Consider the following 26,845-nt stretch of genomic DNA (forward strand, 5'->3'; position numbering starts at 1 on the left):
TGGTTGTCTGGATGCATAGGACCTTGTCTTCACTGCTTTCTGCTTTTTAACTTTAGGTCACCCTGGAGTCCCTCCCAAATAATAACACTAACAATTGGCACGCCTGAGGGCAAAGGCTGCAGACACGTTGCACACTCTCTCTTGCACTAACATATTTGTCCACTACTACCCGCATCCTGCACGATGTGGCCTCCAGGCAGGCACGGCCTCAAGACCTCCCCCTCCTCTGCCTCTGGGCTCTTCCCAACTGTCTCTCTGCCTCCCCCCCAACTCCCCCTTCTCTTCACAGATCTTTGCACTCTTTCCTTCTCTCCCTGCTTCTCTTCACTCCTCTGAGGGCCGAGGGGTCTTGGCGTGGCACTCCGGCATGGCAGCTCCTTCCAGGGTGGGTATGTTGGCAGGGGCCTCACCCACAGGGTCTGCAAGCCCCATGTGATTGGGGGGCTGGGCCAGGAGGAGAGGGGGCTTAGCCAGGGCAGAGGGGGGCCTACTGTGAATCACCCCTCTGGAGTCCAAGCTCTCTCTTCAGCCCCTGCTACACTTTGGGACGGACAACCTGTCAGAAAGCAACCATGGGGGGGGGGGGAGCAGAAGGGCAGGTGGCACAGCCACTTGTGGGGGATGGGGCAGGATCCTGCCTGCGGGGAGGGGGCTGAAGGCATGTGGGGATGGCCAGGGTGATCTTTGGAGGTCCCGTGGGGGGAGACGAGGAGAAAGGGCTGGGAGTCATCATCCTCTTGTCTGCAGGGGAAATCCGCTGCGAAGCCCCCAACAACCGGCTGGGCAGGTTCACTGGGACCCTCTTCTTCAAGAAGGAGAAATATGCCCTGGACAACGAGCAGCTGCTGCTGAGGGGTTGCATCATCCGCAACACCGACTGGTGCTTCGGGCTGGTCATCTTCGCCGGTGCGTGAGGGATGGTGGCTGGCACTGGCCGGAGGGGGCAGGGGAGGTCACCCTCTTCTCCCCACTGCACCCTTATTCCCACCCCCCAGCCCCTTCGCCCTCTTCCTGGCACTGGAGGGCTGGCACTTCTAGGGCAGCTTCCAGATAGCAGCTCAGCTTGCCTGAAGGGGCCCCCAAGGAGGCTGTGGAGGGCAGAGGCCCCTGGCTCCCCTCCTCTCCCGGGCCAGTTGCAGAGCTTCACCCCTGAAGGGATTCACCCAGTGGATTGACTGCAGCTGCGGTTCTGAAACTGATCCTAAAGGGAAAAAGCTCTCCACCACTTCGATATTCTTCTTCTATCGGTTGCCATTCCTTTGGCTTTCTTTATATTTAATTTTAGTCCCATTTTTGGCCTGTGCTCTTTGATTTTTAGTATTGGTATCAGGATCGCACTGTTAGCCTAGCGCAGACAATATCTCTTCCTCCAGTTTTAAATCCTCTTCTTCTTCTTCCAATCCAGCTGTATACTGTATATATTCAGCATATGCCAGGAAAGATACTTGGTGCGGCCAGTCTGCAAAGCCAGTTCCAATTAAAATTTGGAATAAATTAATAGGCTGTAGGGTTTTGCTTTGCCTTTTAGAACCTGGGTTTATTTTAAGATTCCAATTTTCAGTGCTCGCAGATCTCTACGGGCACAAGCCAACCACTTTGCTACATGAGCATGCCAAAAAGTGCCCATTCACCCCTCAGCAGCATTTGGGAAGCTGGTTCCCCAGAAGAGCAGAGCCCCACTTTCCCGCACAGGCCCTCCCTGTGCCAGAACTGGTGCCTCTGGCACCACAGTTGTGTCACTGCCGCGTTCAGTCACCCCACGGCAAGGCTAATCCTTCACAAAGGGGGCAGCTTCAGAGCCCCCCGCCAGGCCCTTTTTCTCTTCTGCTTGCCCTCTGTTCTCCCCAGAGTAAGCACTGCCCATCTCCTGCCCTCTTCGAATAGGTTTCTCTCAGAGGTGGTATTCAGCAGGTTCTGACCAGTTCTGGAGAACCAGTAGCGGAAATTTTGAGTAGTTTGGAGAACCGGTAAATACCACCTCTGACTGGCCCCGCCCCCATCTATTCTCTGTCTCCCAGCTGATCGGGAGGGAATGGAGATTTTGCAATATCCTTCCCCTGGAGAGGGGAGGGAATAGAGACTTTACAGTATCCTTCCCCTGCCACGCCCACCAAGCCATGCCACGCCCACAGAACCGGTAGTAAAAAAATTTGAATCCCATCACTGGGTTCTCTCCTTTCCAATTGGAGGTGGGTCTTGAGATGGGGGCCTGGGGACAAGGGGCAGGAGCTCCTGCCTTCCTGGGTATTGATTCTGAAATTAAAGCAAACCCCCATGGTTGGTTCCGCCAGGGCCAGACACCAAGCTGATGCAAAACAGCGGAAAAACCACTTTGAAACGGACCAGCATCGAGCGTCTCATGAACTACTTGGTCTTGGTGGTGAGTCTTGCTTGTTGGGTGGGGCTTCATAACATGGGCTGCCCCAGAGATAACAGCTGGATCGCCTGGTAAAGGTTGGTCTTCCTCAGCCCAAACGTGCTTGCCTTCCCCATGGAGGTCTCACAATGAGGGAGACTTAGCAGAATCACAGAGTTGAAAGGGATCTTGAAGGTCTTCTAGTCCAGCCCCCTGCTCAAGGTTGATCCAACCCTAGACCGCTTCAGACAAATGGCTCTCCACTCGTTGGGTTCTTGGAGATCTCTGAGCTTGGCATTTTTCTTGACAGGCATTTCATTACCTCAGCCCGTACCCGCCTTGTGTCTTGTTTTTTCTTGATGGCTTTTCCTTAAAGGGGGCTGGTTGCCACTTCTCTGGGGTTGCTTCAGTGGGTGTGAGATAAGAGACTGCCATAGGAATTGATGGGATATCTGCAGGAATCAGGCAAGTCGCAGAAGAGGAATTTGCAGCCAGCAAATCTGGAGAACGACAAAATATTGAACAGATTGCAGGAGGTCAGTCTGCATGTCAATGCCAACAGGAGTTTTAACAGAGTCTCCTTAATACAATAGCCTTAATTTCTCATGCGGGCAAAATAATGCTCGGGATCACTGTCAGGGAATTGCCCGGCTGGTGTTCAAATGAAGTCAGAGACGCTGATACGAACATATAGTTTTGTATAAATAAATATGTTTCACATCAATATTTGCAGCAAAGAAGACAGTCAGGCAAACGGGAGCAGCCGGAGGTCAAATCAAAGAGCGGGCAGGGCAGGCAGAAGAAAAGGGGGGGGGGAGGGAAACTCCCCCTCCACACCCATAGCAGCCAGTCACAGCGCAGATGGCCTCACGCTGGAGCCATCAATCAACCCCAACTGTGTGTTATGGCTGACTGGACTCCAGCAATTTAAATTAAAACATCTTAAGGGTCCCTCCGTGTAGATCAGGGCCCTGCATGGAGAAAGGGGAGCCAGAGGCTGAGGATGGCTTCCGAAAAGGCCCAGGAGCGTGAGACGCTATGGCTGGAGGCTTGAGAAGGCCAAAGGACAAGCAAAAAGAAGCCGCCATTTGCTTCCTTGATAATAGCAAAGCCTTCCGTTGATCGCGCCGAGGAATCCCAGGAGATCTGCTGGTCCTCATGAGAAACCCATAATGCAGATCAGGAAGCCGCAGAATGGGCAGGGCCTGGCCAAACAGGTCGGCAAAGGGCTAGGCCCCACACCCTCCCTCTCTTTATTCAACCTATAGGCAGAATATACTTACGGTAGTTAAGGGAGGCCGGATTGGAAGATGAGCCTGGTTAGAAAATCGGAGGAAGAAAGATAAATACCCTTTGCTATGCCGATGACCTCATTCTAATAGACCAAAAATCCAAAGGATCTGCAGTCTACCAATAAAGGTCAAGGGGCAGAGTGAGAAAAATGTGACTAGAATTGAACACAAAGGAGATCAAATAAGGGCAACAGGTGGAATGACCATCCTTAGAGCTGACAACCAAGGTATCAAAAAGGTAGATTGTTTCTGCCTTTGAGGATCACCCACCAACAGTAACTACGCCACAGATTATTAGCATTTGGTGGAGCTAATCTAATCTACTTTCCGTCAAAAGTCGGAATCGTGCAATCCATCCATGGCACTCCTTCTGACACTCTCTGGAAGCAAAAGTTGGACCTTGAAGAAGATGGAAAGAATGAAAGAGGAGCAGCGAAGTCAATGGACTCAATTGTGGGTGATGGGTTTCACCTTGAGAGACCTGAAGGGCCATCCTGAGAAGGTGGGAAAGAATATAATAGAATAACAGTTGGAAGGGACCTTGGAGGTCTTCTAGTCCAACCCACTGCTTAGGCAGGAAACCCTACACCATTTGTCATTCAGAGTGGACACCATTCTTAAAGTCCTACAATGAGCTGGGAAGAATGACCTCAGAGTCTCTTTCCTTTGATCTGTGGTGGTTCTTTTTTGAATGACTCATAAATGGACAGTGTCTCTTTATGTCTGTAGCCTGATCAGTCCTAGAGCAAAGCCTCTACGAATTCTCTTGGGGAATTCTTGCTTGGTCTAAAGCAGGGCTGTCCAACTTCAAGGCTTGTGGACTTCAACTCCCAGAATTCCCCAGCTAGCCATGAAGTCCACAAGTCTTAAAAGTCACCAAGGTTGGACACCTCTGATGTAAGTGTCTACAGTTCACCGGGTGGCATTGTAACTGAATTCATTTCTGTGTTGTGAAATTAAACATGTTTCATAATGTCTTGTATTGACAACTGACATCCATGCAACCCTCTTCCTGCTGCTCTTAGCTGGTGGCCCTTTGACTGCAAGCTGTAAATGATGTCGGTTTTGTCTCCTTTGGGTTTGCTTAGGGCCTTTTGGAGGGCTACAGAGATGCCAAGGGCTGGTTCAGTGATGCTGAGGGCAAAGGGGGAAATTTATTTTTCTTGCTTTCTTCTTTGGGGGGGGGATTTTATTTTTCCTTTTTCCACACTTTTTAGTATTTTTTTTTCTTCTTTCTAAATATATTTTTGTATTAGGTTCTGTATTTGTTTTATCTGTTTAATATAATTTTTAATAAAACTATTGCACAAGAAAAGTTGCAGCAGTATAATCAAAAAGGACCAATCACGGAACATGTCGATAATAGCAGTAGCACATTATATACAGCTTCACAGCCCTCTCTAAGCTACGAAACGGGTGAGATGTCAGCCAGTGGAAAAGACCGTCCTTTGAAGCAGGAAGCTCTCCATTGGAGGCCTTCAAGCAGAGGCTCCAGTGGACCCATCCCTGTCCCTGAGCAAAAAGGCTGGATTAGATGTCCTATTCTAACCCTTTCAACTGTTGTGACACACAGGGAGGACTGCCTGGTCTGGGTCAAGGCTGCTCTGGACGAAGGTGGTGGGGCTGGTCCCAGACTGGGAAGTCCCTTCTCTGCCACCTGGGCTGCTGCTACCAATTTCTCTCTGTCTCTCGGTAGATCTTCCTCTTTTTGGCTATCATGTGTTTGATCCTGGCCATTGGCAACTGCATCTGGGAATACAGCCACGGCTACCGGTTCCAGGTGTACCTGCCCTGGGCAACGGATGTCAACTCGGCATTTTTCTCTGCATTTCTTATGTTCTGGTCCTATGTCATCATCCTCAACACCGTGGTGCCCATTTCTCTCTATGTCAGGTAAGATGGTGACTGAGGGGCCAAGCCAGCCTCCCCCCACCCAGCTTGGAAGGAGACAGAGACCCCATTGAACCTGGTGGTCTGAGAGAGAACTGGGGCGGAGGCCATTTCTCCCCTGCTTCTGGAGGTGGCCCTATCCTGGACAAGCTGCCATCGTGGTGGGATGCTCTGAGCAGCAGGCTCAGTTGGGGGAGCCACCCAGAACCCACATCCCTTGGATGGCTCTGCCAAAGAGAGGCCTCTCCTGAGGGCGTGTCCCTGACTTGACTTAGGGAGCAGGAGGAGAGACCAAGGGGCCTTGTCCCTTCAGTACAGGGGGCGGTTCATATAGGAACCAATGCCGTGGTGAAATCCAAATTTTTTTACTACCGGTTCTGTGGGCGTGGCTTGGTGGATGTGGTGTGGCTTGGTGGGTGTGGCTTGGTGAGCATGGCAAAGGAAGGATACTGCAAAATCCCCATTCCCTTCCCACTCCTGGGGGAAGGATATTGCAAAATCTCCATTCCCGCCCCACTCTGGGGCCAACCAGAGGTGGTATTTGCTGGTTCTCCAAACAACTCAAAATTTCCACTACCGGTTCTCCAGAACCTGTCAGAACCTGCTGGATTTCATCCTTGAACCAATGCCACTTCAGCCACAGCCAACAATGGTCCTTTGCCACCTGTGTGCACTTGCTGCTCTAGCACAATGCCACATTGGTTGGAGGCACAGCTGGCTCCACCTTGCCAGGGTTGGAGCGGGCACCGGACGTTTCCCTTCCTGCCAAGGACCCAGCGTGTGCCTTCCTTTGCTCCAGTGTTGAGATCATTCGCCTGGCCAACAGCTGTTACATTGACTGGGACCACAAGATGTATTACCCGCCCCACGATATGCCTGCCCAGGCCCGCACCACCACCCTCAATGAGGAGCTGGGGCAGATCAGATACGTCTTCTCTGACAAAACAGGGACCCTCACTAAGAACATTATGATCTTCAACAAATGCTGCATCGCTGGGAAGCTCTACGGTAAGAAGGGGCCAGACGGAGGGGCATCTCCCTGTAGGATGGAAAGACGGAAGCGCATCGGAACTTTGCCTGCTCTGGGGCCAGCCCCCCTGTTCCTGGAGAAAAGGAGGAGAGGAATTTCACAGTCTGCTCCAAGCACTTGTGGCGCTCTGGCCCCAAAATTTCAGATAAGGGATGAGGGCCCTTTGCAGGACATAGCAAATGGCAAGCAGGCGTTCCTGACCGGAAATATTCTAGCCGTGTCAGACTGGCCCCAGCTACTCCCTAGGAAAGAACGACCCATGACTCCATAGGTTTTAGAGGAAAGGTGCTTTTACTAGAGATACTGAGTGCAGCATGGATGAGGCAAGCTCTGGAGAAAAAAAGTGCAAAAATCGTGTACTGAAAGCAATCGCCAATCGCCAATCCCTCCCCCTAAGAGAGCAGCCCAATCAGGTTCCGTTCCGATGTTTTGGGAACTTGGCGACAGTGAGGCTCATTGCTCTCAGGGCATAGTCAGCCCTCCACTGCCTCCAACTCTGTCCAAGAAAGGCTCAAGGATGGCCAAGAGGTGGATGCAGCCATTTGGAGAAGGGTCTCACTCTGACTGTAGGGTGTGTTCAGCATGAGGGATATGGTATGTCGGGGCACAGAGACCCTGGTTGTCCTTCAAAGCCAGTCTGTTTCTCTCCCACAGGAGATATTTTGGATTCAGAGGGATTCCTGGTGGAGGACATTGAGGTAAGGGACACCCCGCCAATCCTCTTTTGAAACGGGGCTGGTTGTATCCCAGCAGTGGTGACCTCCAGGCTGCCATCCACGCTTCAGGCAGAAGGCCAAGTCTGGGGACTCCGTTTCCCCGTATTTTGCAGTGACCCTGTTCCCAGGGTATCTGCTCTTCTGCACAGCAACACTTGAGTGCCATTGCTGAGAGTGGAAGAGGATTCAGCGGTGCTCCCCACTTCCAGCTCCCCCAACTCAGCATCGGAACTGAAAGGGCTTCTGTCCACCGGACAAGCATGGGGTGAGGGAGGCAAGAGATGGGGAAGGCCCAATGGTGCCATTTACTGACAGCAAGATCCACAGGTTTTCTGATGTCCATTTTCTTCCCACTCTGGGTGACCAGAGGACGGTGGTGGAGAGAGGCTTGGCTACCTTCCTGTCTAGCTGGGCTGTTTTTGGACAGGAGCTTAGTAGTCTTGTAGAGCCTTTTTATCATCCCTTGGAGTAGAAGGGAAACTGGCACAAGGCTTGTCAATTTGGCTCCAGCTCAGCTCCCCATGTCTCACATCACTGAAGAAGGCTGGCAGCAAGTGGACCTTAAGAGTAGGAAAATGCCCTCCCTTCACAGCACTCAGATGGGCTGTTCTCCACTAGGGGCGAATGCAGATTCCCCTCCGCCCTTACCTGCAGCTGAGATCAGCCTCTCCAGGAACCAGGTGCTGAGTGCCAAAGGAGAGAGGCATCCCAGGAAGGTCTTGCAAAGTGGGATGGTTCTTTCTGGAGGGAGGCAGACATCCCCCTCCAGCAGCTAAGATGAAATTGCATGGAGGGCATCTACCAGTAACCAGAGGCCCTCTCCTTGAAAATGCTATCCCCCCACCCCCAGGCTATCAGCGGCTGGACACACTGACACACAGGAAGACAAGATGGGCAAGGCCAGGGTGGGTTGAGGATGGCATTAGTGTTGGCATCAACTCAGGAAGTAGTTTGATGGGGGTCTTTGTGGTGAGTCAACCAGTATGTATTCAGGAGCCCCACAAGTAGCTTTACTTCCTTGCTCTGTGGGGCTGGGTGGTGTCCAGAGAATGTCCAGCCCAGCAAAAAGAGGTTGACCCTCCTTATTTCCTCCGCAGACAATGGACAAAGTTGACTTTTCGTGGAACCCTTTGGCCGACCCAAAGTTTGTCTTCTATGACCGCAGACTGCTCCAAGCGGTGAAGGCCAGGGATGAGTCCACACACAGGTTCTTCCGCCTCCTTTCCCTCTGCCACACGGTGATGCCAGAAGAGACAAAAGAGGGTGAGGCTGCACTGCATGGTAGAGCTGGCAGAGGAGGGCACGGTGGCTGGAGGGGAGGCTCATGCTTGCAAAACAACCAGCACCTTTCCTCGCCCGCAGGCACGTTGGTGTACCAAGCCCAGTCCCCGGACGAGGGGGCCTTGGTGACTGCAGCCCGGAACTTCGGCTTTGTGTTTCGTGCCCGCACCCCCACGACCATCACCGTGGTGGAAATGGGGGAAACTGTGGTTTACGAGCTGCTGGCCATTCTGGACTTCAACAATGTGCGCAAAAGGATGTCTGTCATTGGTGTGTCCCTCTTCCTTCCCGCTCTGCACACACTCTGCTCAAGCTCTCCTCCCGCCCAGAGGTTGTCTCGTGTCACAGCAGAAACGGTCACGCTGCCCAGCCACAAGACCTTGCTGGGGTCCCTGGCCTGGTGCACAAGTGGGGTGCTTGGTGTTCTCTGAGCTTGGTGGCTTTCTCGCAGATGTTTCATTGCCACACCAGGTAGCATCATCAGGGCTGATGTTGCCTAGTTGGGTAATGAAACATCTGCAGGATAACCCTCAAGCTCAGAGAGCACCAAAGACTCCACAGTTCAACCCTGAGTATAGATATTCCCTCGTGCCAGTGATGTGCAAGTTCAATTAGTGAGGAACAATTCACATAACCCGTCTGCAGTGCAGAAGGACTTGGACCTTTCAGACAGGCTACCTGGGGCAGGTTCGGTGGTTTGGAGGAAGAAGCTGGAGGGGAGGGAAGAGAGATGAGGAAGCGGGGCTTCCGGTTGGCTCTTTTTCTGGGCTCCATCTGCTGCAGACTCACTTCTGCCCTTCTTGCCTTGTTCCCAGTGCGAAACCCGAGGGGTCAGCTGACTCTGTACTGCAAAGGGGCCGACACCATCCTGTACAAGCTCCTCCATCCCTCCTGCAAACAGCTCGAGGAAGAGACTACCGAGCACCTGGATGTAGGTGTCCCTGGCCTAGTGGAGACACGGCTGGGGTCTGCCCTCCCGCTTCTTCCAAACGCAGGCAGGAAGCGGGCTTGCTTGCTTGCTTACCACCTGCTCTCTGGCTCCACGGTCGCTTGGCTGTGCTCCTCCCTCCAATGTGAGACAAAGCTGTGCCCCCCCCGCCCCCCAGGCCTTCTCGATGCCAACAACAGAGCTGGGCCCAGAAGTGAAAAGGTAGCAGAGCTGGCTGCAGAGTTGCTGGCTGGCCTCCCTCTGAAAGCCCAGGGCATCTTCCTCAGTCTCCTGCACAGGGCTGGATCCCCCCCGAGCATGTCTGACGGGCAACCATCCAGTCTCTGTTGGAAGACCTCAAGCACTGAGGTGGCAGCTAGTGGGACTCGCTGGACCCTTTTCTCTGTGGTTTGAGTTCCCTGCTCCCTGGAGCCATAGAGAACAAAGCTTTGTCATGAATCCATCAGGACTGTACCTTTCCAGGCAGTGGGGCAAAGGACTCGCAGAGGAGCAGCGTCCATGCTCAGACGTGGGCCACCCGGGTTGACTTTGCAGGTCTTGTGCCCAGAGGTGCTCCTGACATGTGTTTTCCTTCCCCACAGGTTGGATGTCGGGTGCCAGTTCCCAGCCCTGGGAATGAGGGGTGTAGAATAGAATAGAGCTGGAAGGGACCCTGGAGGTCTTCTAGTCCAGCCACCTGCTCAAGCAGGGGACCCTGTACAATTTCAGACAAGGGGCTGTCCAGTCTCTTCTTAAAAACCTCCAGTGATGGAGCAGCCACAGGGGTGAAATCCAGCAGGTTCTGACAGGTTCTGGAGAACCAGTAGCAGAATTTTTGAGCAATTCGGAGAACTGGCAAATACCACTTCTGTCTGACCCCAGAGTGGGGTGGGAATGGAGATTTTGCAGTATCCTGCCACGCCCACCAAGCCACGCCCACGGAACTGGTAGTAAAAAAACTTGGATTTCACCACTGAGCAGCCACAATTTCTTGTGGCAAGATGTTCCATTGTTCAGTTGTCCTCACTGTTAGGAAGTTTCTCTCTAGTTCCAGGTTGCTTCTCTCCTTGATGAGTTTCCATCCATTGTTTCCTGTCCTGCCCTCTGGTCTTTGTAGAATAATTTGACCCCCTCTTCTTTGCCCCCCCCCCCCCCCCCCGTGGCTGGTGTGGGACTCTGAGCCTGCTGTTCTTCCTAGGAATTTGCCGGGGAAGGTTTGCGGACCTTGGTGGTGGCTTACCGAGACCTGCGGGAGTCCTACTTTGAGGACTGGAGGAAGCGTCACCACAAGGCGAGCACCAGCTTGCAGGACCGAGAGGGAAAGCTGTCCAAGCTGTATGAGGAGATCGAGAGAGACCTGCAGGTAGGCGCCTCGCAAGAGGCAGGCAGGCAATTGGCACAGTGGAAGTTCACTCTGTCCACCAGCCCCAGCAAATGCCAACTGGGAACCCCCTGCTGCCGCTCCTGCCGTGGCGATTCCCCGATGCCTTCAAGTCACCCAGCACCTGCGGAAAGGTTTGGTGGCCAAGGAATGTCTCCTACAGGGCTCGTCTTGAGAACCCTGGGCCAGGCAGCTAAAAAGCATCATTACACAATTAAACACACACGCATGCCCAGAGAGAGAGAAATCCTCAGCTGCAACAGGGTAAATTACAGGCAGATTCCCCAGAACTTGATGCAGCTTGGATGGAGCTTATCACAGGGGAGGATCGTCTTGCCTTAAAATGTCTCCGTTCCCTCACGAGCCAAGATGTATTGCCCACATCCCATCAATCTGGAAAGTGTTTCCACTGCCCTGTCCTTCCCTTCTGGGGCACAGGGTGGGCCTTGCTGTTCTTACACTGGCCAGTCTCTCGGGGTGCCGCAGGAGTTCTGGCTTGCGAGCCTCTTAAAAAGCTACGCGGCATCATTACCAGGGATTTTTCCATTGCCTGCCTTTAGTGCAATACCAAAAGATTATAGGAAGGCCGCAGATCCAGCGAAGGTGCACTTGAGAAATGCCGGTCTATTCTGGCCCCTGGTTTGATGACTCCCTCTGCCCTTTCTCCAACACACCCACACACCCACCGTGAATGCTGAGTGGCTAGCCTGGCAACAGGAGGCTGGGGGTTTGAAAGGCCAGGCCAAGATCATGGCAGACAAATGATGCATGAAGCATCAGCACCTTGGCAGAGGCTCCCTACCACCTCTCAGCTCACCCTTCCTTCTCTCCCCAGCTGCTTGGTGCCACCGCCGTGGAGGACAAGCTGCAGGAAGGGGTCCCCCAGACCATTGAGATCCTGGGAAGGGCACACATTAAAATCTGGGTGCTCACCGGTGACAAGCAAGGTACCGGCTGGAGAAAGGGGCGGGAGGGCTGAGGCCCAAACTCTGAGAGAACCGAGATCTGCCAGAGGGTGCTTTCAGGGCATCTGGGGGTCCCTGCTGATCCCCTGTGGTGACAACAAAGGGCCTGCTCCCACACCGCTGCCAGGGGGAGTATCTCTTCCTTGCTTCGGAGCCACTGCTTCCCAGCAAGGCTCCTGGACAGATGCAAAGTAACAGTAACAGAGTCGGAAGGAACCTTGGAGGTCATCTAGTCCAACTCCCTGCTCACGCAGGAGACCTATACTAGGGATTTGAACCGCCGAACTGCCAACCTTTCTGATCGACAAGCTCAGCGTCTTAGCCACTGAGCCTTTCGGTGGCTCAGTGGTCTCATGGAGTCTTTCCTTGCTGCCCTTGGAGGAAAGAGATGGGCCAGCCAGCTTTCCAAGCAGATCTCTGGTCTGCTGGGAGTCAGGATCAGGAGAGGAGCATGGAAGGAGGGGGGCGAGGAAGCAGGGAAGTCACCTGGTCTTTGAGGAACAGAAAATTGCAGAGCCAAAAAGCAGAAGAGAAAAGTGGGTTCTACACGTGGGCAAGAAAAACGGCTGGTGGGGCAGAGAGAAGGGCTGAACGTGGATGTAGCTGAGTCAAGGGAGGCCAGCAAAGAATTAAGATTATTCAGCCAGAGAAGATCCATCTGCCGGGACGGCGGGTTCAGTCCTTTGGCTGGTGTGCCAATTTCCTGGGTGCAGACCTGGGGCTCCCTTCCTTCCCAGGCCCCTATAGAGACGCAACTGGGGACCAGAGGAGTGGGCTCCCTAGGGGGGGAAGGAGGGGGTCTTTTTCCTTCCTGAAAATAATGGACTGGGAGGGGGGTATCTGTTTTTCTAGAGACCGCAGTGAACATCGGCTATTCCTGCAACATGCTGTACGATGCCATGAAGGACATCTTCATCATTCACGGTGACAGCTGGGAGGAAGTGGAGCAGCAGCTCAGGTGAGAGAGAGAGGCACACACACCTCCCTCGAGCTCGCTTGCTGCCCCTTTGCTCCCATGCCCATCTGGGTGGGTGGGAGGGAGGGCAGCTGTCCTGAGTGGGGAGAACAGCTAGCAGAGAAAAAGGCAGAGGAGAGCAAGAACCTTCTCCAGCCAGTCCCTGGAGGGGCTGAGGGGGCCTCAGAGTCTCTGCCATCTCATTGGGCATCCCAGCTCTGACCAAAGGTGGGTCTCTCTGAGGGGGAAGACCGCTCCCCTTTGGTTGCCCCCCCCCCGGACTCATCTTGGCTGTCTGAAGGAGTGCTTCCTTAGGACTCCCAGGCAGGAAGGGGGTCCTCTCATTGATCCACCCTATTTCTGGGCTGCCCCCCATCTCCAAAGCATGTGGGTGGGTGGGCCACCACGTCAACCTCCCAAACTCTGCAAGCTGCCTGCGTACGCTGTGCTTTCCTGGGCTCAATCAGCAGTCAGATGCAAAGGTTAGGGTGGTGTGAAAGGCCATTTCTCAAGGGGGAAGTGAGGCAGGGGGATCAGCCAAGTGTGCTGGCAGAGGCTGCTTCTCAATTGGATGGCCCATTCAGACATTTTCCTCTTGGGTTTCTCTTGCCTGGGGCCATTTAGTGGCTTAGGAAACATGGGAACTGCTCAGAGCAAATACCTCTCCATGATAGTAAGACTAGTAATAAGAGTGAACCATCAAGGCAGCAGCGGCTCCATTCACAGCTCAGTTGGGGCAGGAACTGGGCGCAGGTTGGGTCAGGGTGCTGGGGCTCTGACAGCAAATAAGTGTGCCTCCAGCCTTGGCTCATCCTCCTGGCCCCGTCCACAGGAGCATCAAGGGGCACCCCTTCTCGCTTCGTGTCCCCAAGGCTCACCGTGTTGCTTCTTTCCCAGGTCAGCAAGGGACAGGATGCAAGCAGACCTTGAAGCGAAGACAGAAGACTTCAACATTAAGAGATCAACCTCCTCCGGCTTCTGGAACAAAGAGCCCGCCAGCGAAGAGTACGGCCTGGTCATTAATGGACACAGCTTGGTAAGGTGGCGCCCGAGGCTGGGCCCCTTCTGCAACAGACCAGGAGCAAACAGGGGCCCGCAGCCCTCCTGGCACTTGGCCCACAAGGGCAAAGCAATGGGAACCGACAGGAATGCCGTGCCCTTTCCCTGAGGCCAGGCTGGTCCCAATCCCTGTAGGTTTTTAATGTTTTGCTGATGCTGTGAGGAGGGCAGCCATATCAATTGATTTAGTAAGTAAGTAAGTAAGTGTAAGTGCCAGTTCAGGACAGACAAGGGGCTGGTCCTCAGAGAGGTGGGGGTGTCTGGCACCTCACTCAACCCAGGACCGCTGGCCTCTTCCTGAGTGTTTTGCCCTCCAACCGTGGGAGAAGAGCCATCCTCTCTTGCATCCTCTGTGCCCCTGGCAGGCCTATGCGCTGGAGGGAGAGCTCTCGGAATTGCTGGTGGACACGGCCTGCCTGTGCAAAACGGTGATCTGCTGCCGGGTGACTCCGCTGCAGAAGGCCCAGGTGGTGGAGCTGGTGAAGAAGTACAGGAACGCCGTCACCCTGGCCATCGGAGATGGCGCCAACGATGTCGGCATGATCAAAAGTGAGTGTGGTAGGTGGCTCAGCTCTCGGCCAGGTCTGGGGGAGAAGCTGCAGAAGCAGAGGGACTCTGGTACAATAAACCAGGCCAAGGGGGCAGGGAACGGAAAGCAAATCCAGTGGGGTGACTGTGGGTGGCCCCCTTTCTGTTTCTGGAGGCCCAGCAGAGCCTTGGCTGTGGACAAGCGTCTTGCATTCCCTTGAGGGTCAGTTGCAAACACGTCTCTGTCCGAGCCTTCCTGCTCTGCCTGTGCCCCCTTTCTCTGGGCTTGGGAGGCCAAACGCAGTAGCCATGGGACGCGTGGATCTGGCGCCCACCGGCTTCTCCTGGTCCCGCTCCCTGCTGAGGGCCTTCCTGTTTGGTCTTCTAGCTGCTCACATTGGTGTCGGCATCAGTGGCCAGGAGGGGATGCAGGCGGTGATGTCCAGCGACTTCTCCTTTGCCCAGTTCCGCTACCTGCAGCGGCTGCTGCTGGTCCACGGCCGGTGGTCATACATCCGCATGTGCAAGTTCTTGTCTTACTTCTTCTACAAAAACTTTGCCTTCACACTGGTGCACTTCTGGTACGGCTTCTTCTCCGGCTTCTCCGCCCAGGTACTTGCCTCCGCTGAGCCCAGGATTCCACCCCAGAGGCAGCCGACTGGGGAGGGCAAAGGGGGGGGGCGGAGCATTTCCCTGGCCTGCTCCAGCTAATGGTTGAGGGCAGGTCCAGGACCCAGCAAGACCAGGCATCTCTTTTCCTACCGGACTTTCAGACGAGGGGCCAGCAGGTTGATTAATGGCCACGAGCCCTTTGCCAGGACAGCAGGCAATGCAAGGACCACACTCGGCTGCAGAGGGAAAGCCAGATCAGTTTCAACCTTAGGAAGTTGCTGTCCAACTTCTCAAGGCCACACGGAGAATTCTGTCGCACAGAAATTTACCATCCGGAAGCTTTTCCCTATATTGGCATAAAGTTCAAGTAATTGTAACTTGTGCTCACAATTTCTGGTCCTGGATTCTGTTGCCATGGAAAGTCATCCCTCCCTGTGGCTTCTCTGTGTGGATTGGCATCTCACACGTGCGTGCCCTTGGCCAGGGTGGGGACTGGGCTTGGCTTTGCACAGCACGCAACACTCTACAGAGAGAAAGGAAGCAGTTGGTGGAAAGGAAGCAATTTGAGCAGGAATACTCACAGTCCTCGACTTTTGACCATTATTGAGCCCAGAATTGTGGTTATAAGTCATTGTGGTTATAAGTCAAGGCATCACATGACCACACCTGATTTTTCAACATATTTTGTGGTGTAACGAAAGCAAGTTTTCCCAAATAGGTGTTTTTTACCGGAAATTAAGTAAATGCCAGATTGGCAAAAAAGAAAAAAAGATGCAAACGCTACAGTCATAAAGGTGGGATGGTTGCCAAGCACCCAAAATATGATCACATGATCACAGGGGTGCATGTAACTCTGCGTAGCTATGGTAACTTTGAAAACAGGTCGTAAGTAGCTCTGGCTAGGTCCACCATAAGTTCAGACAGTTGTTAAGCAACCGGTCATAAGTCAAGGACTACCTGTACACACAGAGGCTCCTGTACACAGGCTTGATTAAGAGTGTTGCTTGGACCCAGCTGACCAGTGGCTGCAGTAGTGACCTTCCCTTAGCCAAGCCAGCCGCATCGAATCACTTTCGACAGACAGGCCTACAGATAGAGGGACGGACGGACGGACGGACCTATCGCCCTACCACCTTATAGGGAAAGCTGTGTTCTGCTTTCTTCCCAACCCCCTTCGTTCCTCCTTCAAAGTTTGTCTTCTGCGTTGATTCTCCTTCATTCCCTCTTAATGTCCAAATCATGGTTAAAGCTAGGCTTCCATCACCATCCCTTCCTTTCTTGCTCTCGTTTCATTCATTCATTCATTCATTCATGCTCTTTATTCTTTTCTTCCCTTACATTCCAAGCCATAGTCTTTTATCTCTGGTCACTCAGAGATGGCCACCTGGGGCTCCACAGAACCCGACCTCTGCTCCCAGTTGTGGCTTTGGTCAACCAGAGCTCTCATATTTTCAGTAAAGACAGAAAGGACAACTAGCATAGTATGTCCCCGGAGGGACATACAGCCAGGACAGGATTGGTAGGGTTGTATGTTGTAAGGCAAAGCAGGTCCTCTGCTGTAGAGACAGCCTTGCAAGCCAACGTAACAGTTGCTCACTTACAAAGAAGTCTACTGACCCACAGCCAGGATGCAGAGGAGAGAATAGGGAGAAGAGCGTGATATTAGAGTCCCCTCTGGGTGAGATGGGCATCATATAAATTAAATGCCTCCTGGGGAAAGACAGAACATCACCCCTAAGCAACAGGGATCCAGAAAGAAACCTGGGCCTCCTCCCTCTATCCACTGATCTCCGGATTAGAGGTTTGGTACCATTCCCCTTTCCCCTCTCATATCCTTCCATCTTTCCCCACCCCACCCCCCTTCTTCCCCTGCAGACTGTCTACGATGAATGGTTCATCACCCTTTACAACATGGTATACACCTGTTTGCCAGTGCTTGGAATGAGCCTCTTTGACCAGGTAAGAGTTGCTGGTGGTGCCTTTGCTCGGTTTCAGTTCAAAAAACTGAAGGAAAAGCAATCGAAAAAAGAAGACTCCCTCACTGGTGTCCTCTTTCATGACACGGCCAAGTTTATAGATAATAGCAGATATCTTTAAAATTATTTTCTGAGCCCAATAAGTCATGCATTTCTCTCCAATGATCCACTGGTGCATGCATTTCTTTCTGGTGCCCTTTAGTGTCCAGCCTTCAAAGTCATCCTGTCGGTTATTTTATTTATTTGAGATGTCAGTATTTCCCATGGGAAGGATTCTTAATTCATTAATTAGTGAATGAATGCCAAAGTCTTAACTCAAGTGCATCTGGACCCTTACTCCACTTAAAACCTTTTAAGATCAGCACTCTGTGTTCCCCAAAGAATAAAGCCCAGGGTCGTATCCTTTCTTAAAGAGGCCAACTTGTGATCCAGCCACCCTTGTCAACTTCCCCTCAGCCTCAGCTTCCCCTCTTTTGGGAAAGCCTAGAGAGAGGGGGGTTCTGGGAATTAACCCCCGAGGAAACAGATTATCCGGGACTCTTTCAGGCACGGTATTAGATGGAACAATATTGGTCACTCTGCTAGTGACCCCGGTTGGAAGTCAACCTCTCGTGGTCCTCTGAGATCTCAGCAGCATTTTAAATCATCGACATGGTATCTTAGCAGGCTGCGTGCAAGCATTGGGGATCTGGGGAGTGGGGTGATCCTGTGTGGGGTGCCAGGCCTTCTCCCCTGTAGCATTTAGCATCTGCCTGAAACTCCTGGGAGAGAAAGCCTTCAGTGCAAAGTGAGGTACCATCCGTGTCCATTGTGGAGGCCTCAATATTATTAGGGTCTGGATGGGGAGAAAGCCGCTCAGGTGAACCCCTAGGAAAGCAGAGCTGCACTCGGTCCACAAACATCCTCCTTCTCCCTGAAGCGTCATTTCTAGCTGTAGTTCCGGATGGACTCATTCCAAGGGCAGGTCCGTGACTTGAGGGTCTTCCTAGCCTACCAGGACCTGCTAACAGCGGGTGGGAGCTGTGTCAGGTGGAGCTTTGCCCAGCTTTGGCTGCTGTACCTTGGAGCAGCTCTCTTGGAGCAGGGAGACCTTGAAAGAGTGGCTCCTGCTGCCATAGCCAACGTCTGAACTCCTGCAAAGCCTTCTAAAGCCAACCACCTGGAGAGCTCCTTCCCGTAGCCCGATGCTTTGGTGATGCTTCAGTTGGTCCAGAGCAGAGCAGTCCACAGGGCTGAGCCTGGGAGGAGGCGCTTCTCCATGACCATCGCTAGGTGTGGAACAACTTTTCTCTGGAAGTTGAACCTGCCCCAGCCCTGTTGGCTTGCCAGAAGCAGGAACAAGCTCCTAGCCGTTGCCTTTGCCTTTGCTTGGAAGATGGGGCGGGTTTAGGGCGCCTCCTGCAGGGCCAGTGGCTGCCGCCTTGCTCCCCAGCTTCCTCTTTCTGCTGCCAGGATGTGGATGACCGCTGGAGCCTGCAGTTTCCCCAGCTGTACGTGCCCGGCCAGCAGAACCTGTACTTCAACAAGAAGGAGTTTGCCAAATGCACCCTCTACAGCATCTACAGCTCCCTGGTGCTTTTCCTGGTCCCTTACGGAACCACTTTTAATTCTGTGCGGAGCGACGGGAGGGACATTGCCGATTACCAGTCCTTTGCCCTCATGGTGCAGACCTGTCTGCTCATCGTGGTGTCGGTCCAGGTAGGGGGCTCTGTCTCGCCAACTGCTCCAGTTCTGTGGCCCCCAGGCTCTTTCTCCTGAGGAGGGGCCCAAATCCTGAAGTCTGGATTTAGCCTCAACAGCCCCACAGCCCACTCAGCTCACGAGTTCAGCACAAGCAGGTCTCCAGTCTAACTGGCAGCACCCAGCCTTGTTGGCTTGCGTTAATCCTTGGTTGCCGTTAAGCTGCACACTGGGTTGGGGGGTTCGGGTCTGGGAAAGCTGCTCCACCAAAACGCCAGGAACCTGTCGAGGAAGCCAAGACCCCATTGCCCCTGGCGGTCCAAGGGGAGCTGCTCAGCTGAAGGAGGGAGCGCTGAGGCTCCCATGCGCACGAGGTACCCAAGTGAGTGCAGGCGGCCAGGGGCGCAGCCCGGAGGAGCTTTCGGGGCACGTGGCTTTACGTGGCCGGGCTGGCAGATCCAGCCCTTGTGTGGGGTGGGGAGGAGGGCAGCTAGCCGTGGTTCATGGAGGGGGTCAGCGAGCCAGAGCAGCTGCTGCTGCCACTGCTACATTAGCCAGGCTGCCTTTGCAGATGGGCTTAGACACAGCCTACTGGACAGCCGTGAACCAGCTCTTCCTCTGGGGCAGCCTGGCCATCTACTTCGTCATCACCTTCACCTTGTACAGCGACGGCACCTACCAGATATTCACCTCCTCCTTCCCCTTTGTTGGTAGGTTCAGAAGCTGCAAAGAACCCCCCTCAATGCCCTGGAGGAAGCTGCTCCCCTCTTGGAGGGGGGGGCTTAGCCTCAGGAGCAGGGCAGCACCACGGGGGGAGGGGGGCAGCACCTACGTTCCCAGGGCTGGCTGAAGTAACCAGTTGCCTGCATTCTCCCTGAACCCTGGACCAAGCACGGGCACCTCAGCCCAGCAGGGTAACTGCAGTCTGTCTCTCCCCTCCCAGGCACCGCCCGGAACATCCTCAACCAGCCCAAGGTGTGGCTCGCCATCTGCCTCTGCGTGAGTCTCTGCGTCCTGCCGGTCATTGGCTTCCGGTTCCTGAAGATGCAGTTCATGCCGAGCCTCAGCGATCAGGTACTCCTCGTGGCCCAGGATTTGGGCAGCCGTTGGGCCCCGGGAGGTCTGAGGCAGGGTCCATGCCACTTTTCCTCCCCCTGGCCTGGGGCCATATGCCACTGCTACCCGCCCTGTGCCGAGGCCGGTCCGAGGCTTGCAACCAGGTGCCATGCCAGGATGACCACTGTGCAGAAGGTGGGCAGGAAAAGGGAGGCTCTTCCTCAATGGGGGTGCCAGCGCTGCGCTTGGTGACGGAGGAATGCTCCTTTCTGCCAACCTGCATCCAATGGAATTTGTTTGCTGAAGTTTTCTCTCTCGTTGTTCGCAACCCTTCCTCTTCCTCCCTCACAATATTTCCCCCACAATAACCCTTTGAGGAAGCAGGGCTGAGTGAAAGGGATTGGACCATGGTTGAGGGGGGCTCCAGCCTCTGGGGGAGCCTGTGGCTGAGCTGAGCAACCTTGGTTGAAAGGAGGGGTGTGTGCAGGGGGGGGATTTCTGCCCTGCCCAAAAAGCAGCTGCTGGGCCACGGCCACCAGCCCCCCTCCCCCTCTAGTGGTGGACTTGCAGAGAGGTTATCAGGAGGCCTCCTTAACTTGTCTTGAAGCAACTGCGCTGACTATCATGTGGTCATGCTGCCCCCTAGTGGTCATTTGGGGTACTTTGCCAGCCCAGAGAGGCAGAGCTGGTTTTGTGGGTGCTGCCCTCCACTTTCTGGCACCGCTGAGTTCTTAGAAGCTGGGAAGAGATGCCCAGCACCAAGATCCAGAGCAGAAGCACCAAACCTAGTGCCCAGGCACTGAAGGCGGGCTGCCCTCGCTCTGAGCCAGAGGAATGAAAGGCTGAATGGCAGGCTGGGGAGCCCCAGCTTCTCCTCAAAAGTCAGGCACATCCCATCAGCAGGACAGGTGGGGAGGGAGAGGAGGGATGACAGGCATTGGCCTCAGAACTTTTTGGGGGGAGGTTGGAAAAGAGCTCGCTTTTATATGGAAGCTTTAAGAATTGCCCTGGGAAACAAAAGAAAAGGAAGGAAGTGAAACCCCAGCCCCGTGCAAGAATGAACCCAGGATGACTTCAGGAAGAGAGAGAACCATTATGGAAAACTAGGAAACCCCTCCCCAACCCCCCCCCAACCCCAATGAAGGGAAAGTGGTGAAGCTGCTCCAAATCTGTCAATGGAGAGCCAGGGAAGGAGGGCCAAGGCTTGTGGCTGAAGGATGGAAAGAAGAGTCAAGAAAACCCAGAGCAGTTTTGAGGGAAGGCAAATCTTGGTGAGCAGGAAGTCAGCAAGGGTGGAGAAGCAGCAGCAGGGCATAACCGGACATGGGTTCACAGAATGGCTGGGCAACAAGCTGAAGGCGTGCAAAGGCTGCCCTGCGCTGGGCTGTCCTTGTTCCTTTATCAAGGAGCAAGAGTGAAACCAGATTTGTGTGTTTGGCAGAACCCCCATCAAATGGGAGGAGAGGTGCCCCTCATAAAACCCGCAAGGGCAGCAGGGCAAGGGGGCGCGAGGGCGACTTTCCCTCCCTGGCTGGTCATGTACACATTAGGAGTGTGAAAGTGGATTCTCAACTTAGAAAAGGCGAAGGGTCAATTCCTGTACGGAGTCGAAGGTCTGTTGCAGAATGAAGACAGAAGCGAAAGACCAAATGTGTTGAGTAGCAAACTCGATGAGTTTCAAAGCTCCAAGGTGCCACTGCAGAGAGATTCCTGTGCCCTAACGGAATAGTTCTGAGAGAAAGGAAACAGATGGAGCGCCTTGCAAAAGCTGGTTTGGGGTCTGAACGGGGGTCCTTTTTGGAGGAAGTGAAACTGGGAGGGCTTAGAGCGAGAGGGGCAGAGACAGAGAAATCTTTTGGACTGAGAAGGGGGGGGGGGCTTAAGGGCTGCTGGGCAAAGCCAGAGATGCTCAGGCATGAAGAGGGGCCAGGCAGAGCTGGGGGGGGAGAGAAAGCGGGAGGGGCGCCCCTCGCCGTCTCAGCCGGACTCTTTCTCTCTTGCGCAGGTGGTGCGCAAAGTGAGGCAGCTCCGCAAAGCGCCCGGCCCGCCCGCCCTGAAGCGCTACCTGCAGCGCAGCGCCTCCCGCCGCTCCGGCTACGCCTTCTCGCACCAGCAGGGCTTCGGCGACCTCATCACCTCCGGCCGGAACATGCGCCTCAAGACCCCCGCCGCCGGCTCGGCCGTTTTCTCGCCCTCCGCCCAGAAGTACCGGCCGCGCCTGGAGAAGAAAGAGGGGGGCGCTTCCTAGCCCTCCCCGGCGGGCGACGCCCCGAGCGGCTGGGGGCCGGAGGGACCCTCGCTTCCGCCTTCGGAGATGGGACTTGGCCGGCGGACGGGCGCAGGAGGCGGCGGCTCGGCAGCGGAGCACGCGGGCGGAGGGGAGTCGCCCTGCCCCCTCCCACCAAGGCCAGGCTGGGGAGGCGCTTCTGGCAGGCTCAGCCCCGCAGAGCCCTTCAACACCAGCTCAGCCCCGGCGGCTCTCCCGAAGTCTAACGCTGGCCCGCCGCTGCTTCTGAATGCTTCCCGCGCTGAAAGGGGCCCTGCCTGAGCCGAGACCCCCGGAAGGCCGGGCCGGCGGGGAGGTTCCCCCCCCCTTCCAGCCCAGGAGAAGGAGAGGGTAATGTTGCGGGCGCTGCCCGAAGAAAGATGCTGCTTCGCGGAGAGTCTGGGCTTCTGGGGACCCAAGCGGAGGAGGGGGTTGATGTCCAGCAAAGGCCGGGGGTCTCCTCGCTCAGGAAAATGGGGAGCCCCAGAACAAGTTTGGAGGAGAGCGCAACTGTTCTGGATGCATCACCTGCAGGTCAAGTGGGGAGGGGACCCTGGAGCACCCCTCCTTCCCTACTCCTGAGCTGGATGTGTTGCTTCCCCCTTGAGGTGGGGGGGGGGGGCAGGAGAAAGAGGCACCCATCACTATTGGCTGCCTTCTGAGATTTGTTCACCCAGTCTGCCAAAGATGCTGACACCCTGCTGGGTGGTCTGTCCTGCAGGTTCTGCCCTGCTTTGCCCCATGGTGCATCTGGGCTGTGGGGCCAGAGTGGGTGGCTTGAATTTTGGCGCCTCAACACTGAGTAAAATGAGGCCAGAAATGCTGTTAGCAACTAGCAGGTCACTCTTGTGGGGTTCTGGCATCTTTAGGCCCTAGAAGGTAGGGGGCCATGACCTGGGGGGGAGCGCTGGTAAAGGAGCCCATCTTCTGGGCCAGGGATGCCCATCCTGCTGGAAGAAGCTACTCCAGGGGAGGCTTCACTTCACTGCAATCTCCCCACCCCCCTTGGCCACTGCTGGGGTGGTCAGGCACCTATTGCTTTCAGCAAAGTCTCCAGCCTTCCGTGGCCTTAGTTGACCAGGCCAGAAAGCTCTGCTGCCCAGGCCACTTGGAAGAGAGACACCCTGCCTTGTGCCCTCCCTTTGGGGGCCATCCCTGGGGGGCTGCCGTGGGGTGGAAGCTTGCAGGAAATCTTGTCCCACAATGTTCCCCTACTAAGGTGCCTTTTTTCTGCAAGCATTTCTGTTTAATTCTTAGAATGGTATTGCTTCATCCAAAATTATTGCATAAGATGGTTATGGAAATTACGGTCAGCCAGGATTAGGGAACAGAAGGGATATTATGCCAGTCAAATCTAAAGTGTTGTAATTTTTTTACGCCCGTATGTTTATGCACACAGCAATTGAGGTTGCTGAGGATAATATATTTATAATGTTCAGCTTTAAAAAAAATAAATAATATAAGGGAAGTCTCTCTTATTTATTTGACACATCTCCAAATAATTGCAAGCATTCTCACAAAAAGATCTCTTGATGTATTTGAAAATAAAATAAAACCACCCCAACCACCCTCTGCATGTTTCTGTTCCAAAGTAGATCCTGGAGTCTCTAAAGGCAAAAGTTGCTTCTGAGGAACTGCATGGTTTGACACTCTTAAGGGCCTTTGGGATGTTTGCCTCCCCCCTAACTATTTTTACTCAGTCACTTTTAGTCATTGGGGGGGGGGGGCAGCTCTTTGTGGAGCAGTAAAATTGACCCAGCAGGCAGTTAAAGCTTTGCTGGTGAAGACACCAGACAGAGCAGAGAGTGCATGCTTTGGGGAACAGCTGCAGCTGCTGCTCTCTCTCACTCATCTGCCTGGCAGGAGCGCATGGCCAGGGCCAGGGGGGTCTCAGAGTGTCAGTCTCATGCCAGCCTTGGGAGTCGAGAGCAGCTCGGAGATGGGCCGCATTCCTATAACACCCTTAGCCTGAGGACTGATGCAGCCCCTATCCTGGTTCAGATTGTTCCCCTCCCCAAAAAAGCAGATTTGTGTGGCATGCTTATTTTCACAAACCCAGGCTGACTCCTGGTCCTCCCTTGTTCCTTTCTGGACGCCTACAGACCAACCATTTGATGGGCATTTCTAGGATTTTCCCAGGTCTGGCAGTCGAACTCTTGGTCTTCGGGGCCTTCCTTTTCCTTGACGCTGCACTGAACACTGAGGAAGGAGGTGCCGCCTCTACCAAGAGCCTGACCAAAATGCTGGTTTGCCCCTCCCAAAGCAGCGAAGAGATCAGCAGGACTTAAGAATGACACCTTTATTATGGGGTGGGACTGCTGTCCCCAGATTACACCATAATAAATGAGTCAGATGTGAAGATGCTACCTCACTTTTTGGCATTTGTTGTTCGGGAAAAGAGTCTTTGGCAGATTTGCCTCTCTGGCCAGGTTTCTACTAAGACCAGCCAGGAATTGGAGCAGAATAACAGAATTATTCCCCTTCTCAAGCAAGAGATTCTATACCATTCTGGACAAATGGTTGCCAATCTCTTCTTGAAAACCTCCAGTGATGAAGCACCCACAACTTCTGGAGACAAACCTTTCCACTGCTTAATTGTCCTCACTGTCGGAAAGTTTCTCCTTAATTCCAGGTTGCTTCTCCCCTTGATTAGTTTCCATCCGTTATTTCTTGTCCTGCCTTCAGGTGCTTTTGGAGTTGAGTGTCCTGCGCCACCTCAACTTGCATGTGTATTGAGAGTGCATTTGCACACCTCTCTCCCATCTGCCACTCATTCCAGCAGAGGCACTAAGGATACTGAGGCCCACTAAGACCCTTTGCCCAAAGGAGGTATTTCTCCCGCCCTGTTTCTGCAGAGCCCACTGCCCCAGAGAACCCTGGCTGTGCTGTCCAGGATGCCCCTGGTCACTTAAAATGCCCTGCCTGGACTTGCTTAATGCTCCTTTAAAAAATCTGGTGGCTTTTTAATCAGCTGAAAAAGGTTACGGCTGTTTGTTCCGAGGGCCAAAATGCCTTAAAATAGTGCTAGTGCTTTCCCTCTCATTGGAAGTTAGGCACTATTATTAGATTTGGAGAGTAAATCTTTTGGCAGCCTGACCGCTGGGTGAGGAAAGCGCCAAGTATGCGTCTGTGTTTTTTTTAAGGCTTTAAATATCACCTGATGCTATTGGTCTAGTTACAGAGCTGTGAGTTGCTATGAGTCACAAGCCCAAAGCTTAAGAATCTTCTTGGAAGTCTCTGACTCTGGGGCGAGGAGGAGGAGGAGGAGGCTGGGACAGGCTGAAGCTGCTGCCTTTCTTATGGAGGGGACAGTAGATGAGACGGGGGTCTCCCTCGTGGCACTGGAGAGGCCTTAGCGCTACGTTCCCACCTATCAGAGGAAAAGCTTTGGCTGACTCCTGCGATCTGGGAGCATCTTCTCAGGAGCGCCCAATAGCAAAAGCAGCTGATCAGAAAAGCTGCCACCTGAACCCACAGAGAAGACCAAGGAGACTGAGGCCTGCAAGGAACACCAACCCCAAAGAAATTGGCAGGTCTGGGCAAGTTGGAGAAGAGGGTGAGAGGGTGACATGCACCAGGAAGGAGGCTGGTCAGGCCCTCCAGGTGGAAACACAGTTGTTGAACAGCCAATGCTGGCCCTGCCCCATGGGTCTGTGGCCACACGGAGAGAAAGCCAGTGCTTTGGGCATCTGTCTGGGGCTCAGCGCTCCAACATGTTCATAAATAGAGGAGGGGATAGAAGAGATGCTCGGCAAGTCTGCAACCAACACCAAAAGGGGGTGGAAGGTTCAGAAAAACCCTCCCTCTCTTCATTCTGGGAAGCCAGAAAGCCCTTTAAAGGCTGGAAATAGGAAAATGGAGAAATGAAGGTCTTAAGCACCAGGGAAGGCAAGCGTTTATTGGATTTGTAACGGGGGTTTCCGTACCCAAAGAATGATCATAAATAGCTTCACTGCAGCTTGGAGGAAAATATCAAAGGGGGTGGGGACAATGGAAGGGATCTGGAGGTCCCTGTGGATCCCACATCAAATAAGAGCCAGCAATGGGATGCCTCTGCTAAAGAGGAGAATGCTGTGCATTGATAGGGCCCTAATTCCACCTCAAGGGAAGGGATCCTTCCCTCGACTCTTCCCAGTCAGACCCACTCGGTGTTCTGGCCGGCACAGAGCAAAGACCAGGCAAAGGGAGGGCAAGTTTGGAGAGAAGGTAGAGAATCTGCACCAAGCAACCGGAGGAACTGGGCACGTCAGCCAGCAGAATGCTGAGCGAGGCATCTGAAGGAAGGTTTTCTCTACAGGAGGGAGTAGATTTACTCTCTCTGCCCTAGAAGGAGCAGCAGACCCAGCAGGCCTTCATGGGAGATGCTTCCTGATGCTGTGGAGTAACCACTTGCCCCCAGAAGCCCCCTCTCCTCTGTTGTTGGGTGGCTGTGACCCAGAATACTTTAGCAGGTCTTGCAGCAAGCAGGGGGTGGGACTGGATGATCTCTGGGACCCCTTCCACCACTATAACTCTTTCAGGAGGCCCTGAAGATGTGGTTCTGTCAATGGGCCTGGGGAACCCAGAATGGGATGGAGGCCATTCTTTTCCTTTTTCTTTTTTATGGTGATTTGATCTCTTTGTCAGCCCCCTTGAGCCGCCATGTGCCAGTAGATGGCAATATAAACTTTCTATTAAAAAAAAATAATGAAAACGTCCGGAGGGTCCATAGAGGCACCCGGAGGGGGGTCGTTCAGTAGGAGACAAGGGGGGCCCAGGGCGGGGGGAGGGGGCTGTCCGAAGGGTCACCAGCCGCCACCGGGAGGGGCGAAGGGCCCTGGCTCTTGCGGGGGGAGAGCAGCATCGGCGGAGCGAGCGGGGGCCGGGGCTGCCTT

At 54.0% G+C, this 26,845-nt stretch overlaps 1 protein-coding gene across 3 annotated transcripts in view; it reads left to right on the forward strand.

The window, feature by feature from the left end:
• Positions 1–22,038, forward strand: part of LOC139313395 (phospholipid-transporting ATPase ID-like) — a 50,898-nt gene extending 28,860 nt beyond the window's left edge. The window contains exons 9-27 of one of the 3 annotated variants that reach the window (XM_070938999.1): positions 748–906; positions 2,292–2,380; positions 5,345–5,541; positions 6,338–6,546; positions 7,223–7,266; positions 8,382–8,547; positions 8,647–8,835; positions 9,381–9,496; positions 10,692–10,856; positions 11,710–11,821; positions 12,692–12,797; positions 13,692–13,830; positions 14,219–14,411; positions 14,770–14,993; positions 16,869–16,952; positions 18,422–18,667; positions 19,221–19,359; positions 19,593–19,723; positions 21,711–22,038. In XM_070938999.1, the coding sequence (XP_070795100.1) occupies positions 748–906; positions 2,292–2,380; positions 5,345–5,541; positions 6,338–6,546; positions 7,223–7,266; positions 8,382–8,547; positions 8,647–8,835; positions 9,381–9,496; positions 10,692–10,856; positions 11,710–11,821; positions 12,692–12,797; positions 13,692–13,830; positions 14,219–14,411; positions 14,770–14,993; positions 16,869–16,952; positions 18,422–18,667; positions 19,221–19,359; positions 19,593–19,723; positions 21,711–21,953 (2,951 nt within the window). In that variant the 3' untranslated portion in view covers positions 21,954–22,038. The remainder of the gene's footprint in view (positions 1–747; positions 907–2,291; positions 2,381–5,344; positions 5,542–6,337; positions 6,547–7,222; positions 7,267–8,381; positions 8,548–8,646; positions 8,836–9,380; positions 9,497–10,691; positions 10,857–11,709; positions 11,822–12,691; positions 12,798–13,691; positions 13,831–14,218; positions 14,412–14,769; positions 14,994–16,868; positions 16,953–18,421; positions 18,668–19,220; positions 19,360–19,592; positions 19,724–21,710) is intronic. The other 2 variants (XM_070939000.1, XM_070939002.1) reach the window with 2 other exon arrangements.
• Positions 22,039–26,845: the final 4,807 nt, after the last annotated feature.

The sequence above is a fragment of the Pituophis catenifer genome, unplaced genomic scaffold, assembly GCF_029215685.1.
Source record: "Pituophis catenifer annectens isolate HBS135680 unplaced genomic scaffold, rPitCat1.0.hap2 SCAF_2, whole genome shotgun sequence".
NCBI classification, from domain to species: domain Eukaryota; kingdom Metazoa; phylum Chordata; class Lepidosauria; order Squamata; family Colubridae; genus Pituophis; species Pituophis catenifer.